The sequence below is a fragment of the Thermobia domestica genome, chromosome 8 (genome assembly GCF_964235325.1).
Source record: "Thermobia domestica chromosome 8, izTheDome1.hap1.1, whole genome shotgun sequence".
Taxonomy (NCBI): Eukaryota; Metazoa; Arthropoda; class Insecta; order Zygentoma; family Lepismatidae; genus Thermobia; species Thermobia domestica.
The window spans coordinates 266,725,402-266,740,287 of record NC_137461.1 but is presented as its reverse complement, the minus strand read 5'-3'; the positions used below and the strand labels follow the sequence as shown (position 1 = coordinate 266,740,287).

Here is a 14,886-nt window from a genome sequence, read left to right as displayed (position 1 = left end):
AATAAGTGCCTTATACCGTAAAAATATACGGTTTACCGTTTTTCTAAAATAATGGTAGGAGACCGTTTTTCTGTCAGATACTTGTGTCGGGCATGCGCATTGCAGAGAAAAAGCACATGTTTGAAGCGAGGATTGATGGCGCATAGGTTCAGATGTGTTTTGTTTTGTTTCTTTCTTTCTTTTGTTTATTTGTTTAGTGTGTGGTTTTCTGGTGTGATATACACAGTACTATTGTTGAAGATATCCTGGAAATTCAACATTATAAGCAAGGTAATGTACGGGAAAGCACCATGTTAATATTTGAACTTTGTTCGGTGACAAACAAAACTTCAGTTGCCTACCGTGGCAAGCAGATCGCTCCAAAGTGCAACGATGCGAAACCTAGAAGCTGCTGGATGTATAAACTAAAGTTCTTATGATAATGTAGCCAACTACGAGTGGTGGTGAAGCTAGAATTAAAATCACAATGTTGAAATACTTTAAAAAAAAATAGGAAAAGTGCTTCGTAGTTTACCGTTGCATCAACCGGAATGTTTCATGTTACAGAAATAAAAGTACACTGTCACTCATGTGTGCCCGAAGGAGAGCCAGGGGGTCGCTCCCCTAGCTAATGAAAACGTATTAAATTTCTTAATAGAAATAAAAAAAAAATACCAAATGTAATAGTGTGTATAGTAACCAGGGAGATGAGTCCCCTAGAAAATTTTCATCGGGCGCCCATGCTGTCACCATTTTTTCTGGATAAGTGAATTGTTAGATTTGAAAAATATTTATGTAAATGTTGTTTCTATCTTTAATTTTGTTCTGAGTACCTATAGTCTGTTCTAGTGTCTTGTTAATATATTTGAGCGTTTAATAAATATGCAAAAGTTCGATACTCTGGAAGTTTGGTGACTTTTTTTTTTTGAGCATTGATGCCACTCTAACATAATTATGCAAACACGTATTTATTAATTTGGGATAGCGGATACTGGATACTGTAGGCAGTGTTGTGAAGAGTCATATGGTTTTACACTTGTTTGTCGTACTTCTGGTCATTCTCAGCTATGTTGTCGGGTGCCTGCTTGGTTATCTGAAACCGTAATAATGCGACTAATCTAATGAATTGCTGATTAGAATATTTGAGGTCTATTAGTCTACTGGTACTCATAGCGAAAATACATGCAATAAAGCTAGTCTTAACACTGCAACAAAATATCAATTTATGAATATCTTAAAAGGACTGTTCCAACTACATCTCCAAAGCATGCGAAAACTCAGCTATAAAATTCAAGAAATACAGTTTTTTTTTTTTTTTTTATGTAATATCGAACCCCTCTTCTGGTGTTCTGTTCAATACATGACAAAATTGGTAATTTTGAAAAGAGAAAGCAATATATGTTCAAGATGATATCAGAACAAGGGTTCGATATTACAAACTAAGAATTAATCTCAACTTTTATTCTTATGGATATTATGCACGTCGTAGGTGCAACGTTTCTTTCGTTCACTTTTGTGTTTTATTTAGTTAAGTAGTCTTTAACACCAGTGGACAAGTGTGCCCTCTATTTCCATCCATTTAGCAAAAATTATTGCTAGCCAGTGTGCGTACTGATACAGTTTCCAGCAATTCGATGAAAATTGGGTCAATATATATTGCCCAGCAAGAATTCTTACTGGATCTAGAAAGAGGGTATGCTGGACCGGCAAGGACCTCTAGATAGGGAATCGGTGTGATAATTACCGTAAATCTTCTACGGTAATAACACACCTGTGCTTTTTTTTTTTAAAAAAAACACCCCTAAATATTACGGTAAATTACCGTAAAATATAAATATGTTACCAAATTTATTTCTAAACACGGTCAATATTATTTTGCTTCTAAATATACGGCCTACCGTGTTTTATGAAAAAACAGTGGTCCGTAAAATTTAGGGTAATCGGATGGCAGCGAGAGTTGACGGTAATCGGTCAGTAAATTTAAGGCGAAATGTTTTACAGTGTGCAGAGGATGGGGTGGGGAAGGTGAAAAATAAAATTTCGAAATTTACTGACATTTGTGTCAAATTAATAGTTCAATTGAGTATTTTCTACATTTTTTTAACATTACATTTTCATCGAAATAAGTATTTGAAGGACGAAGGAAATTCTTTTCCTTAATCCTATTCTCCCCGTGCGAAGAATGGTAAAAGTATATATATATATATATATATATATATATATATATATATATATATATATATATATATATATATATATATATATATATAGGATGTAATTAAAGATTCCCCACACAAAAATAAGCAGAAAATTTATGTGACATTTTCTAAAAATCGGCGTCATTTCCGAGTTACAAGCTGTTGCAAATCGCGGCAAAACGACGTGTGACACCTCATTGCGGACAAAGGAAAGGTGCAACAGCAAGCGGGTCTACACAATTTAGAGAAAGGAATGCCTGAATAAAATAATGGTGTTAGAAGCAAGGTAGTAGGGACGCGGCACAAGCAGTTCCTTTTCTGCATCCATTTTCCGCATGTCAATCTCTCCACATAAGAAAGTCCCCTTTGAGAAATTCCTTGTGCCGCGTCCCTACTGTCTTGCTTCTCACCCATTATGTTATTCAGGCATTACTTTCTCTAAACTGTGTACACTCGCTTGCTGTTGCTTCTTTCCTTTGTCCGCAATGAGGTGTCACACGTCGTTTTGCCGCCATTTGCGACAGCTTGTAACTCGGAAATGACGCCGAATTTAAGAAAATGTCACATACACTTTTTGCTTATTTTCGTGTAAGGAATCACCTCCCAAGCGTTGTAAACGACCTTAATTACACCATGTATATATATATATATATATATATATATATATATATATATAGCTATCCTTTTTATACAAGACAGGATTTCTAATTGTAAAATCTCCAAAATTAAAGTTCTTAGAAGAATTCAGTCTATTGAGAAAATTTCGCAATCCAGCAAACAAGACCATAAGTGTCTCCATGGATCAGAACCCACTAATGAAGAGTTCAGTTAATTTTTGTTTAAATTTAGCTGCAATGATTTTTCTTTCAAATGTATGTATTTTGTGAAAGTTTAAAGTAATTATATCTTCTTGTACTTACCTGAGCAGTTTCTGAAGGCGCGTCCTCCGAATAGTCACTGAATTCATCCGCATAATCCCCGCCAGTATACATGCCATCATCGTAGAAATCATTTTGAGAAATCAGCTGAGGCGATTGCAGCGGTAAACGGAATCTTGGCATCATGTCCATAGGAAATGTATTGATCTGCCTTTTGGACATTTTATGCACATTCTTGTCAGCAACAGATAGATAGGATTCCGTAACAGAATTCTTTAAAAAATCAGCTAATACATTCGATCTAATCATAAAAACACAAATTCCTAAGAACCTATACAGAATCATTGCTAGCAATTAGGTTATCCACATTTCCTTAATGCATTTAGAAGTGCCGCAGCGCACTCTTACAATGTTCATAAGTATCCTTAAGTACAATTTATTAATGTTAAAAATAACATATTTTAAATTTTCAAAATACCTTAAAACCTAACCATAAACAATGAAATGTTTTGTACATGTACATTTATAACAAAGAAAACATGATGTAATGTTTAAAACTTGATAGAATTTATGTTTTTGTACGCGTGTTTTCCCTATAGTAAATTGCATAAAATTACAGTACTCAAGAAAAATTACATTCTTAAAATTTTAAAACATATACGATCAATAGTTGATGAAATCATGTGCTTAAATGAATTTATAGCTCTTAAAAGCACTTAAAGTATCTTTTTTAAAAATTCATTTTTATTTCATGGTGATATTTACACACTAATTTGATAATCAATAAATTGACATTTAAATAGTTTATATTTTAACGCTAGAGACTAGTTAAAAATTAATCGTTGTTTTACTTTTTTGTAACTAACGCTCCATTTGACCTTATTTTTTATAAACCAGACGAATTTCCCACGCATTCAGTGCAATATGCTCTTGATATTTATTGCATGTACAGCAGTATTCAAATCGCACCCGCATAAAACTCGGCAATTTGGAAACTTCCTAAGTCAACATACATTTATACACTTTATACAAGACAGATATGATCTTACCCTTCATCTCGACTCTTTAGTTTTCTTCAGCTAGATTATAAAAAACAATCTAGTTATATATTTTTTTTCTAAGAATATACGAAGCAGCAATATTTTCGGGTGTACAGGGTGTCCGCAAAGTCTTGAAACCATTAGAATGAATCATAGCTCGTAAACTATAGCAGACAAAGACAGTAAGACTATTCATGGCTTTGGATTGATTATTTTAACAAAAGAGACACTGACCAAAGCTTAAAACCCACTTTATTTTAAATTATAATTTGTAACTGTTTCGGATATCTAGCATATCCTTCTTCAGACACTATAGAAAATAAATGAAAATACGGACATATATATATAAATATTGTTATGACAAAGTTTAAATTATTTAACCGTCATATATATAGTCATTATTATGAAAAAGTTTAAATTCTTTTAACAGACATATATATAGTCATTGTTGTACTTTTTTATTTTTATTTATTTATTTATTTTTTATTTTTATTATTATTAATTTTTTTCCTATTTATTGAGGCCTTCAGCCAATCCCATAAGTCTTCGTTTTCACTTTCCAACTAATCACGTTCCTTCATTTTTGGTTCTTATAAGGGTCTTTTTTTTATTTATTTATTTTCTTTTTATTTCTAAGTTTGAATAGCATAGAGAAAAAGAAAATAAATAAATAAATAAAAAAGACCCTTATAAGAACCAAAAATGAAGGAACGTGATTAGTTGGAAAGTGAAAACGAAGACTTATGGGATTGGCTGAAGGCCTCAATAAATAGGAAAAAAATTAATAATAATAAAAATAAAAAATAAATAAATAAATAAAAATAAAAAGTACAACAATGACTATATATATGTGTGTTAAAATAATTTAAACTTTTTCATAATAATGACTATATATATGACGGTTAAATAATTTAAACTTTGTCATAACAATATTTATATATGTCTATATTTTCATTTATTTTCGATAGTGTCTGAAGAAGGATATGTTAGATATCCGAAACAGTTACAAATTATAATTTAAAATAAAGTGGGTTTTAAGCTTTGGTCAATGTCTCTTTTGTTTAGATAAAGACATGTTTTTTTTTTTTTTTTTTTTTTTTTTTTTTTTTTTTGCACTGTATTCTACAACTTTTCAAGTTTTGTTAAGTTGTGATAGTTAAGTAGTATTCTTATTATTCTGATCATTGTAATGAAATTAAAGGTTGACATTTTTTTTTTGTATACTTCTGCAGATTATGTTGTGAGCGACAATGGCGATATCACAGGAGAAGGCCCAATGTGTATGGTGGTATGCGGAGTCTGGTAAATCACCAGCAACTGTGCAGTGACAATTCCGCCAGAACTATGGACGAGATCCGCCATCAAGACAATCCATAATTAGATGGACTGCAAAGTTTTTAAAGACAGGTAGTGTAATGGACTTGCCATGGTGTGAACGACCAAGTGTGGCGGCAGAAGTGATAGACAACGTGCAAGCAGCATTTCAGCGCAGCTCTAAGAAATCAATCCGTCGTGCGTCACGCGAATTGCATGTCCCGAGATCAACAATTCGTAAGGTCCTCCACAAGCGGTTACGTTTGCTTCCTTTCAAAGTGCAAATTACGCAAGCTTTGGAGCCAACTGACCTTCCTCAGCAGGCTGACTTTGCTGCTCGCATCCTGGCCTTAATTAACGAAAACAATCAGTACCTGCAACTGGTCATGTTCTGAGACGAAGCCACGTTCCAACTGCCTGGATATGTTAACCACCATAGCATTCGGATATGGGCTGCGCGTGTATGGATGGAGATTTAATATCGTCTCGATTTCCTGAGGCCAACTAACGGGGCGCGAGAGGAAGTGTTGTAATTGTGAATAAAACTTATAGTGGAGGCGTGGTGGCTCAGTGGTAGAGCGTTCACCTTCGGTGCTTGGGGTCCCTGGTTCGATCCCAGCGCGCGCCGTATGGACCTTGCGGTGGACAAACACCGTGCTCGTGGGTTTTCTCAGGGTTCTCCAACTTTCTTCATTCCACCATTCCATTCATTTATCATCATCACCATCTCCTTTAGCCTAACCGGCATAGCCGTGAGACGTAAAACTTAAAGATATCATTTCATTTCACTTCAAATCTTATAGAGTAGTAGAACACGTTGCAAAGAACCGCCTATCTTTATATGCTATAGTTTACGAACTATGTTTCATTCTAACGGTTCCATTACTTTGGGGCGCCGTATCCATTTCAGTTTAACCTTCCACAATTATGAATTTTAGGCTAAGGGAGAACAGTTATTATCATTAAAGAACAGTTATTCCTTGTAACTATTAATCTGGAATAGATTACTTTGTCGTATACCTTGTTCAAAGTATGGAGTATAAGAATTGGTCTGTAATCTATTCCAGAGTAGTTTTACATTTTTTTACCGCCTTTGTACACTGATATTACTTAAGTGATTTTCATCCCATTAGGAAATATTCCTGTTTCTGAAGTTTTATTCATTGCATGTTCTAGAATGAGCGCTGTTTCCTTAGTAGAATCTTGGATGTTTTTTTGTGTGTGTGTGTGTGTGTGTTTGTGTGTTTGTATTGTCACATTCTTCAATTGATTTGTTAAGTAATGCCCTATTTATGCTTCATAACTCAATGTTACTTACAGGATTCAGAAATATATTTGTTTCAATATTTGATAATAGCATTGTTTTATACTGGCCGCCAAATTTGCCCCAACACCGGTGGAGATACTACTGGACTCTTTTACTTCTTTTACCGGGTCATTAATAAAGGCTCCAAGCTCAATAACGATATTCATTTCAGTATGTTTTTCCTTTGTTTGAATGTTTATTACCAATTTGGTTGTCTCCCACTTTTCTTTAATATTATTTACTGTTTTGATCATTGTATAATAGGTGCCTTTGACATTCTAGATAACTTTCTTTAAAGTATTGGGATATTGCTTGTATACTTCGCAAAGTCGTAAATTGAATGGATTTTGAATACTTCTTTTACAAAGGTATAGATATAGTTATCGTCATCCACGCTTATATTCTTATGTTGTATTTAAAAGGACATCTGTTCGTTACGGTGCATTCTTCTATATACTTCTCTATTATTGTCTGAAAATTTTGTAATTCTTTTGATGGGCATGCTTCTTATGCCCCGCAACTAGCTATAACAGCTCTGTTGATATTTTGTTAACTTGTTTCTTATTTATTGTTTGTGATGACATTTCGTACAAGTTAAATTTTCTACAAAGTTCGAATTTTGATTTAATTGTTAAAATGTTAACATGTTCTAGACCTGTGCCAAGCAATATTACAAATTACATTACTAATATTTACTTTAAACGCAGTAACATATATTATACACCTGTACCGTTAAAGATAGGGTTTACGTTATAATTACTAAGTGTCAATTGGGGAAATAGCTTCCTTTCCCGGAGCAAGAAGAAGAAGGAAAATTATGAATTCGAAAATATTATAATTTGAATAAAATCAGGAGATTGATAAACAAGTCGGTGTTCTCTGGAGCTATTGATTAGCAAAATAATTGGATTTAAAAGTGTGCAAAAAGAAAAAGGAAAATCTGCATTATAATCTAGTAATATAACGTTTATTAGCAGCTACTGTACTTAGATAATATATATTAAAGCATTGAGGATATATTTTGCTAATGGAATACAGGAGAATGCAGATATATTTAGCTAAAGTATTACTTATGGGGGCTTAAGCTCCTCTTCTGTGTTACCATGACACCAAACATGTAAAAATATTTAATTTCATGATTTAATAATTACATTTTAACTAGATTCCAGTATTCTATAATAATCATCTGGCCAACATGGAAATTACTTGGAATGATACCGAACCTTTGATATATATTTTATTAGCTTAATATTTGTTGTCTGAAACTTCTACGATATATTTTGTTGGCATAATATTTCTGTTTGCAAAGATGTTATCAACAGCATTTAGTGACACAGCACTACGTATAATCTTTATAGGTTGTATAAACTCAGATTAAACATGTAGTTCTTCGTCGAACAGTTGATTTCATGTTTTGTCCCTTCAGTAACAAAACGAGGATGTTTACCACATTGGTTTTATTTAATATACAAAATTATGATAATAATTTTAAAATAATTTTGCATTTATTATAAACGAAAAGAAGATATATAAGTTACATGCAAATAAGTATACATATGGGTATATCATTGTACATAGAATGTTAAATGAAAATTGCTTCATTATTATAAAAAATGTAACATAGGTTCCACAAATACATTTTATATATTTTCAATTAGCAGGAATTGCGTGAGTTTAGTGAGAGGAGGGTGGTTACAGAAGGAAGATTTCTTCCAATGCTTTTCCCGGTGGGAGCGTTCCTAGCATCGCTGCTACGTTCCCTCTTTGCACAGCCATACTTAATCTTTGTATAAGAAAAGCTGAAGCTCGAGTGTCGCTTGTGTTGAGAGTTATGCGGTGTCCGACTTCTTTAATAAAGTTTAGTCCTTCATGACCCCAGGAGCCACAAGTTTCGATGGCGATGGTAACGAAGTGGTATTTGTCCAAGAGTTTGTTATATTTTCGTCTCTTTTCAGATTCTCTGCAAGTTGCGACCATCCCAGCTTTTGTGGAAGAAGTAGGAAGATTAGAGAGGGCTAGAATATCGATACAAGTGAAATCCCATATTAAAGTCTTCCCTCGTTTCCATGGCACCAAAAACATTCCGTCAGATCTCTTGCCGTCAGAACTACTACATCCCATTGGCTCTCTCACAGAAGGCGTTCCAGAAGAAATGAGGGCTCTCATGATGAAGTTATTAACACCGGAGTGGCGAGAGTATCTGCCAGCACTGTGAAGACATGATAGGTAATGTATACCTTTCTTATCCACTAAACTTCCGCAAGCAAGGCACCGGTGTTGTTCGCAGGCATCTGCTCCCAAACATAAAACACAAGCCATTCGAAAAGATTCGTCGGGAAGATGCAGCCCTAGGGATGCAGATGGAATAGCCTGTACCCAGGCACCTGTTTCAGAGAATGAAGTAGCAAGAAGACGTGCCTTATCTTCAGGATTGGTGGAGGACTGGAGAAGAGAAGAAAATCAGGAGTTTATAAGAGGAGTGCCCATGAAGATTGCAAACTTCTCTTATCAAGATCAAGTAGAACAAGTCCGCCGCACGATGTCCACTGGAAGATACAATCATTAATCTCAGCTTCAGAATCTTGATGAATATCCTGGCAAAGAAGAGAAGTGATCAATGGCATAGAGCTATGAATGGAAGAAAGAAAGATGGAGTGGCCAAATCAAGGGCTCGACGAATACCTAGACCTCCGTGATCCACTGGGAGAGATGCCTGCAGCCATGAGCTATCTGTAAGAGAGCAGTTGAGAAGAGATTCTAGGCCAAGTTGGATGGAATTATCGTATTGTTCCAGAAGATCTGTCTCGCTCCAGGATGGAGAACTACGAAGGAAATATAAAGGTCTAGATATTGCTAATGAGGCCCGTGACATGATGCGTCGAGTGTCAGTGTTTAGTGCTGCACCGAAAAGGGAGGCTCTGTCTGGTGATATAAATTTAATTCTAGGTGCGACTTCGTTGAAAAGGATGTGCAGGGTGTTAGCCTGTTTGTTTGAGGCTCCCAGGAAACCAACGTCACACTTGCTGAAATTGAGATTTAATCCAATCTCGCGAGATTGATTATGAATCTTGTCAAAGCTTCCACTACATCTTCCAGCTATTTTTCCATCGATAAGATACCAAATGTTTAACTCAGTATTGATATTGCTGACAATAGATTTAATATGCATTAAAGATTAAATAAAATGCTGCAATTATAATATAGTAAATAAATATGTCCCATGTGGAATATATTGGCCTTTTCGCTAGACTGTTGTACTCCTACGATGTTACCTTGAACAGAGCAGGCACAAAAGCTGTGAAAGAAGAACTTTGAGCGTAAACACAACTAGCATGGTGCTTGTATCTACTGTTTTATAATCTACTTCTGCTATTTGATTACAAGCTTATGAATGTATCGTTGGTTATTTATATAAAAGGTTAATTACTTTCTGATTAAATTAACATGACATGGAACAAATCCATTATATGGACTACATCACAAAATTAATATTAGGAATAATATTTAAATACATATTACGCTAATTTAAATATACATAGTTGTTGCATACATGAGGAATTTACCGGTTCTGTTAAATATAATGCGCAAACGCGTTTTATAAAATAACCTAACTTATTTTTCCTCGCAACTAAAGAGCACAAAGGTTTAATGTTGCCAACTGCCTTATATGCAAGGCATATTTCACGGTCTATGCGCGGAAAGTACAATTTATCCTGGAAAGAAAAAATCAAGAAAATATACAATAACTTCCACACATCACATTCACTTATGTGCACTGCATAATTTAATCTTATCTAATAATGAGAATAGAATTTTCTTGAAATAACCAAAAGAACATATAAATTTTTAACATTTTATTATAATTATCAGACTTATTATTTTTACAGAGGAGAGAAGACTTCTATTAAAGTTTATTATCTTTAACAAAACAAACTTTTAATGTAGTAATATATCAAATTGCAAGATGGTAAAGTTCCTCTGTTGTCGATGCTTGAAATTCCAAAAATATCAACTTTAACAATCTTTAGTTCGGAATTCATTCTCTCAGTTTTTAATTTTTAAGGTACACTAATAATTTAATTTATTATCACTCTTCATTCAACATTCAGTGCAGTGTACATCCAACTAATATCTACATTTAAAAAAAATTAATACTTACCAAACATAGTCGTTACGTACTTACTTCTGTGTTATAGGAGAAGAGGGTTGCCGATTCGACTCAACTCACATTCAACTCTTTCACACAATTATTTAGGTATATATTTTAAATCAGAAGTTTTAAAGGCTATTAATAATTTTTTAAGGATCTATTGTGCACTACTCATTTTAATTAAAGTCAAGTGAACTGGTTTTAATTTACATACCAATACAGAATTTTATTTTCAATGAATTTAATTCAAGTAATTTAAGGTTTTTTCAACAAGTTCTTAATTTACACAAAACAACAAAACCTAAATTTATATCCCCCTTTATTTAAAGGAATTACTTCTTGCATTTTATAACCGTTTTAACTACATTCAACTACTCCCCTTTTTACCATTTTTTATCGTTTTTGAAGTTTCATCGTTCTATATTTTATCTGGTTTAATCAATAAACATTATTTTTAAGGAATGATACGAGGCACGTCCAGAAAGTAAGTTCCGTTTGGTAATAAAATTAAATTGTGTACAGACACAGAAAAATTATTTATTGCACAAAATTCTACAACTCTTAAACTACTTTTCCACATAACTGCCGAAATTTTGAGCGTGGCACAAGCTTTTGTATACTTTCTTCATAGAAGTTTGCCGCCTGTGTCTTCAACCAGTTGGAAACAGTTTCTTTCAGCTCGTCGTCATTGTTGAAGTGTTGACCGCCAAGGAAAGACTTGAGATATAAGAACAGGTGAAAGTCGCTGCGGTTTTCCTGGATCTTGTCATCAATCGTGTGAACCAGTTCTTCTGTAACCAAAGATGGACGCCCACTTCGTTCTTCATCGTGCACGTCACTACGTCCTTCATTGAATTGTCAGACCCATCTTCTCACCATTGAATCACTCATCGCATTTTGTCCGTAAAAATCGCAAATTTGCCGATAAATTTCACTTGGTTTCACTTTCCTCGCATTCAGAAAACGAATCACCGCTCTGATTTTACAAGCGGCGGGATTTTCAATCAACACCGACATTGTAAACAAGCACAACAAAGTGTACGTGACTGACAGCGATCTCCAAATGGTGCACGTTTCTTCTCCTTGATACAGAGCGCATGTGCGGAACTGCGATCGCAGCGCTACAGCGGAGATAAATTGAGACGGAACTTACTTTCTGGACGTGCTATGTAATTCACTTTTTAAGAATCTTAAACAGATTTTAGAAATTTCACGCAAAAAAATGAAAAAGAGAGAATTAGAACAACTAATTTTAACAAGAAAAGCCAGTTCCTCACTTTGAGTCAAAACGACAAATTTAAGCACCTGATTTTTTTAAAATTTTGAATATTTAAGATTTATTATTTTTTTTAAATCTTGCATTATATTCACTAAGCAAGTTTAATTTTAAGACAAAATTATTATTTTTTTTTCAATCTCGATAATTTAATTCCTTTGTTCAACCTATTTGAGTAAAGCCTTTAAAGAATTTTTTGTTAAAAAGAAATAATTTCAACGTATTCAGTTTCAAGCTAATTTAGATTTTTAGTTACGTGTTTCAACTTTTATGCACTCAATTTTTCTTCTTTTCCGTTTTAACTCAACACCCACACACACAGCATGACGGAAGCCAAAATCGAACTTCGTATAACCAAGAAACACTCAAGAGATGTCCCATCTTCTCTTATCCGATGTTACTTTCCCTTACGAACAAACAAGAGGCACAGACAAAGGATATACCCTTTGTCTGTGGACAACAAGTACGGAGCTCGAAAGCCGCGGGGAAGAGAAGGCGTGGTCAAGCACACCAAGGAGTAAGACTACTACTGCTGCCATCTCTTATTGAATAAGCAAAACATTACCACTTGCAATAAGATTCACAAACTTTTTTCTTTAATATGTGACCAGGGCCGGCGCGAGGGGGGTCGAGCCGTGCCACCACCCAGGGCGGCACGTCTAGTGGGCGGCAAAATTTGAAAAAGAAAAGAATACTGTTAAAATATAATGCTTCGTAATAGGCCCACATGGAAAAATAAAATTGTGTTCCCTGAGAATGTAATTAAACTTACTTCACTCACATTCAGGAAAATACTCACTCAGGAAATTCAGAGCATTCCCCTTCATTTACAATTATCAAACTACTAGCCACAGGTATCTCTTCAAGATTTCCCTTGCAGCGGCATAGATAAGATTTTCAGCTAGGACGGATAAGATTGTCAAGTGTCTTTTATATTTTTTTTCTATTCAGCAATATTCTAATGCTCCACTCCAAGTACGCAAAAGGCACACTCCCGCTTGAGACAAGCCGTTCTAGCCTACAGCACCTCTAGAGACTTTTAGGTTCTAGCAGCGAGTTTTTAACCAATTTACAAATTTTTTCATTATCATATCTTATCAACAATATACATATTTATATATAATTGTTTTTATATTTAAACAATACAAGATTGACTGCGTCATGGCCGAACACATTAAAAGAACCATGGGAGGACAAAATAAATACCACTACCAAAAGACGTCCAATTTTTTATTCCAATTCTTAGTGAGTAAATTGAAAGTAAAATACTGTTTTTGTTGAAAGCTGCAACATCTTACACTATAATGCTAGACTGTACACCAGATATTTCTGGTACAGAGCAAAGGATCGTTCGTTTTGTACAAATTACATACAGTAATGGAAGTAGTAAGGGCCTGACTATAGGAAACTTTTTGGCCCCTGGGTCCCTGCCTCAGGACCCATGGTCCCTGGCCGGGGTCAATGACCTAGGGGTACATAGGACCACCCCCTCTAAATTTTGGCAGGGGTACCTTGGCCCACCCCTAAATTTTGGCAGGGGTACATAGGACCACCCCCCTTAAATTTTGGAAATTGCCAAATCTAAAAATTTGGTATAGTAGCCTAGGACCATACTATGTACCTCTATTAGTATTGGGTGTCTATGTCGTTCCCTTTCATGGGTAAAAAATTGCCAAAAAGTCAAATTTCGGGGGTTTTTGACCTAATTTATCCCCTTGGATGAGGTGTTATTACCCTATATGGTTATATGGGCGTATACAGGGGTCCATTCCCTTTCATAAGACATGGGTATATTAATGCACCCCTTGAAAAATTTGGGAGGGGTACCTTGGCCCACCCCTTAAATTTTGGAAATTGCCAAATCTAAAAATTTGGTATGGTAGCCTAGGACCACAGTATGTACCTCTATCAGTATTGGGGGTCAATGTCGTTCCCTTTCATGGGTAAAAATTATCCCCTTGGATGAGGTGTTATTACCCTATATGGTTATATGGGCGTATACAGGGGTTCATTACCTATCATAAGACATGGGTATATTAATGCACCCCTTGAAATTTTTGGGAGGGGTACCTTGGCCCACCCCTTCAATTTTGGAAATTGCCCAATTTCAACATTGGGTATTATAGTACAGGACCCTAATATGTATTATGATAAATTTGGGTAGTCCACCTCATTCCCTTTTAGGGTAAAAAATTGCCAAAAATTTAAATTTCGGGGGTTTTTGACCTAATTTATCCCCTTGGATGAGGTGTTATTACCCTATATAGTTATATGGGCGTATACAGGGGTCCATTATCTTTCATAAGACATGGGTATATTAATGCACCCCGGGAGGGGTACCATGGCCCACCCCTTAAATTTTGGAAATTGACCAATTTAAACATTTGGTATTATAGTACCGGATCCTAACATGTATTATGATAAATTTGGATGGTCCACCTCGTTTTCTTCTAGGGGTACAAAATTGTCAAAATATAAACGTAAGCAATACGTTGTACCACGTGTTTGGTCTTTTGGCCCAATTTAACCTCTTGGATGAGGTTCTATTACCTTATATGGTTATATGGTTATGTATAGGGGTCTATTCCCTATCATAAGACATAGGTACATTTGTGCACTCCTTTAAAAATTTGGGAGGGGTACTTTGGCCCACCCCTTTAATTTTGGAAATTGCCCCTTTTACATGTTTGGTATTATAGTATAGAACCCTAATATATATTACTATAAATTTGGGTGGTTCACCAC

General features: G+C 34.8%; 1 protein-coding gene across 1 annotated transcript in view; it reads right to left on the bottom strand.

The window, feature by feature from the left end:
* The window catches only part of LOC145692014 (inter-alpha-trypsin inhibitor heavy chain H4-like), a 199,556-nt gene extending 196,230 nt beyond the window's left edge, over positions 1–3,326 (bottom strand). The window contains exon 1 of the mRNA XM_081767312.1: positions 3,098–3,326. Within this exon, the coding sequence (XP_081623438.1) occupies positions 3,098–3,277 (180 nt within the window). The 5' untranslated portion in view covers positions 3,278–3,326. The remainder of the gene's footprint in view (positions 1–3,097) is intronic.
* Between the last annotated feature and the right edge of the window lie 11,560 nt (positions 3,327–14,886).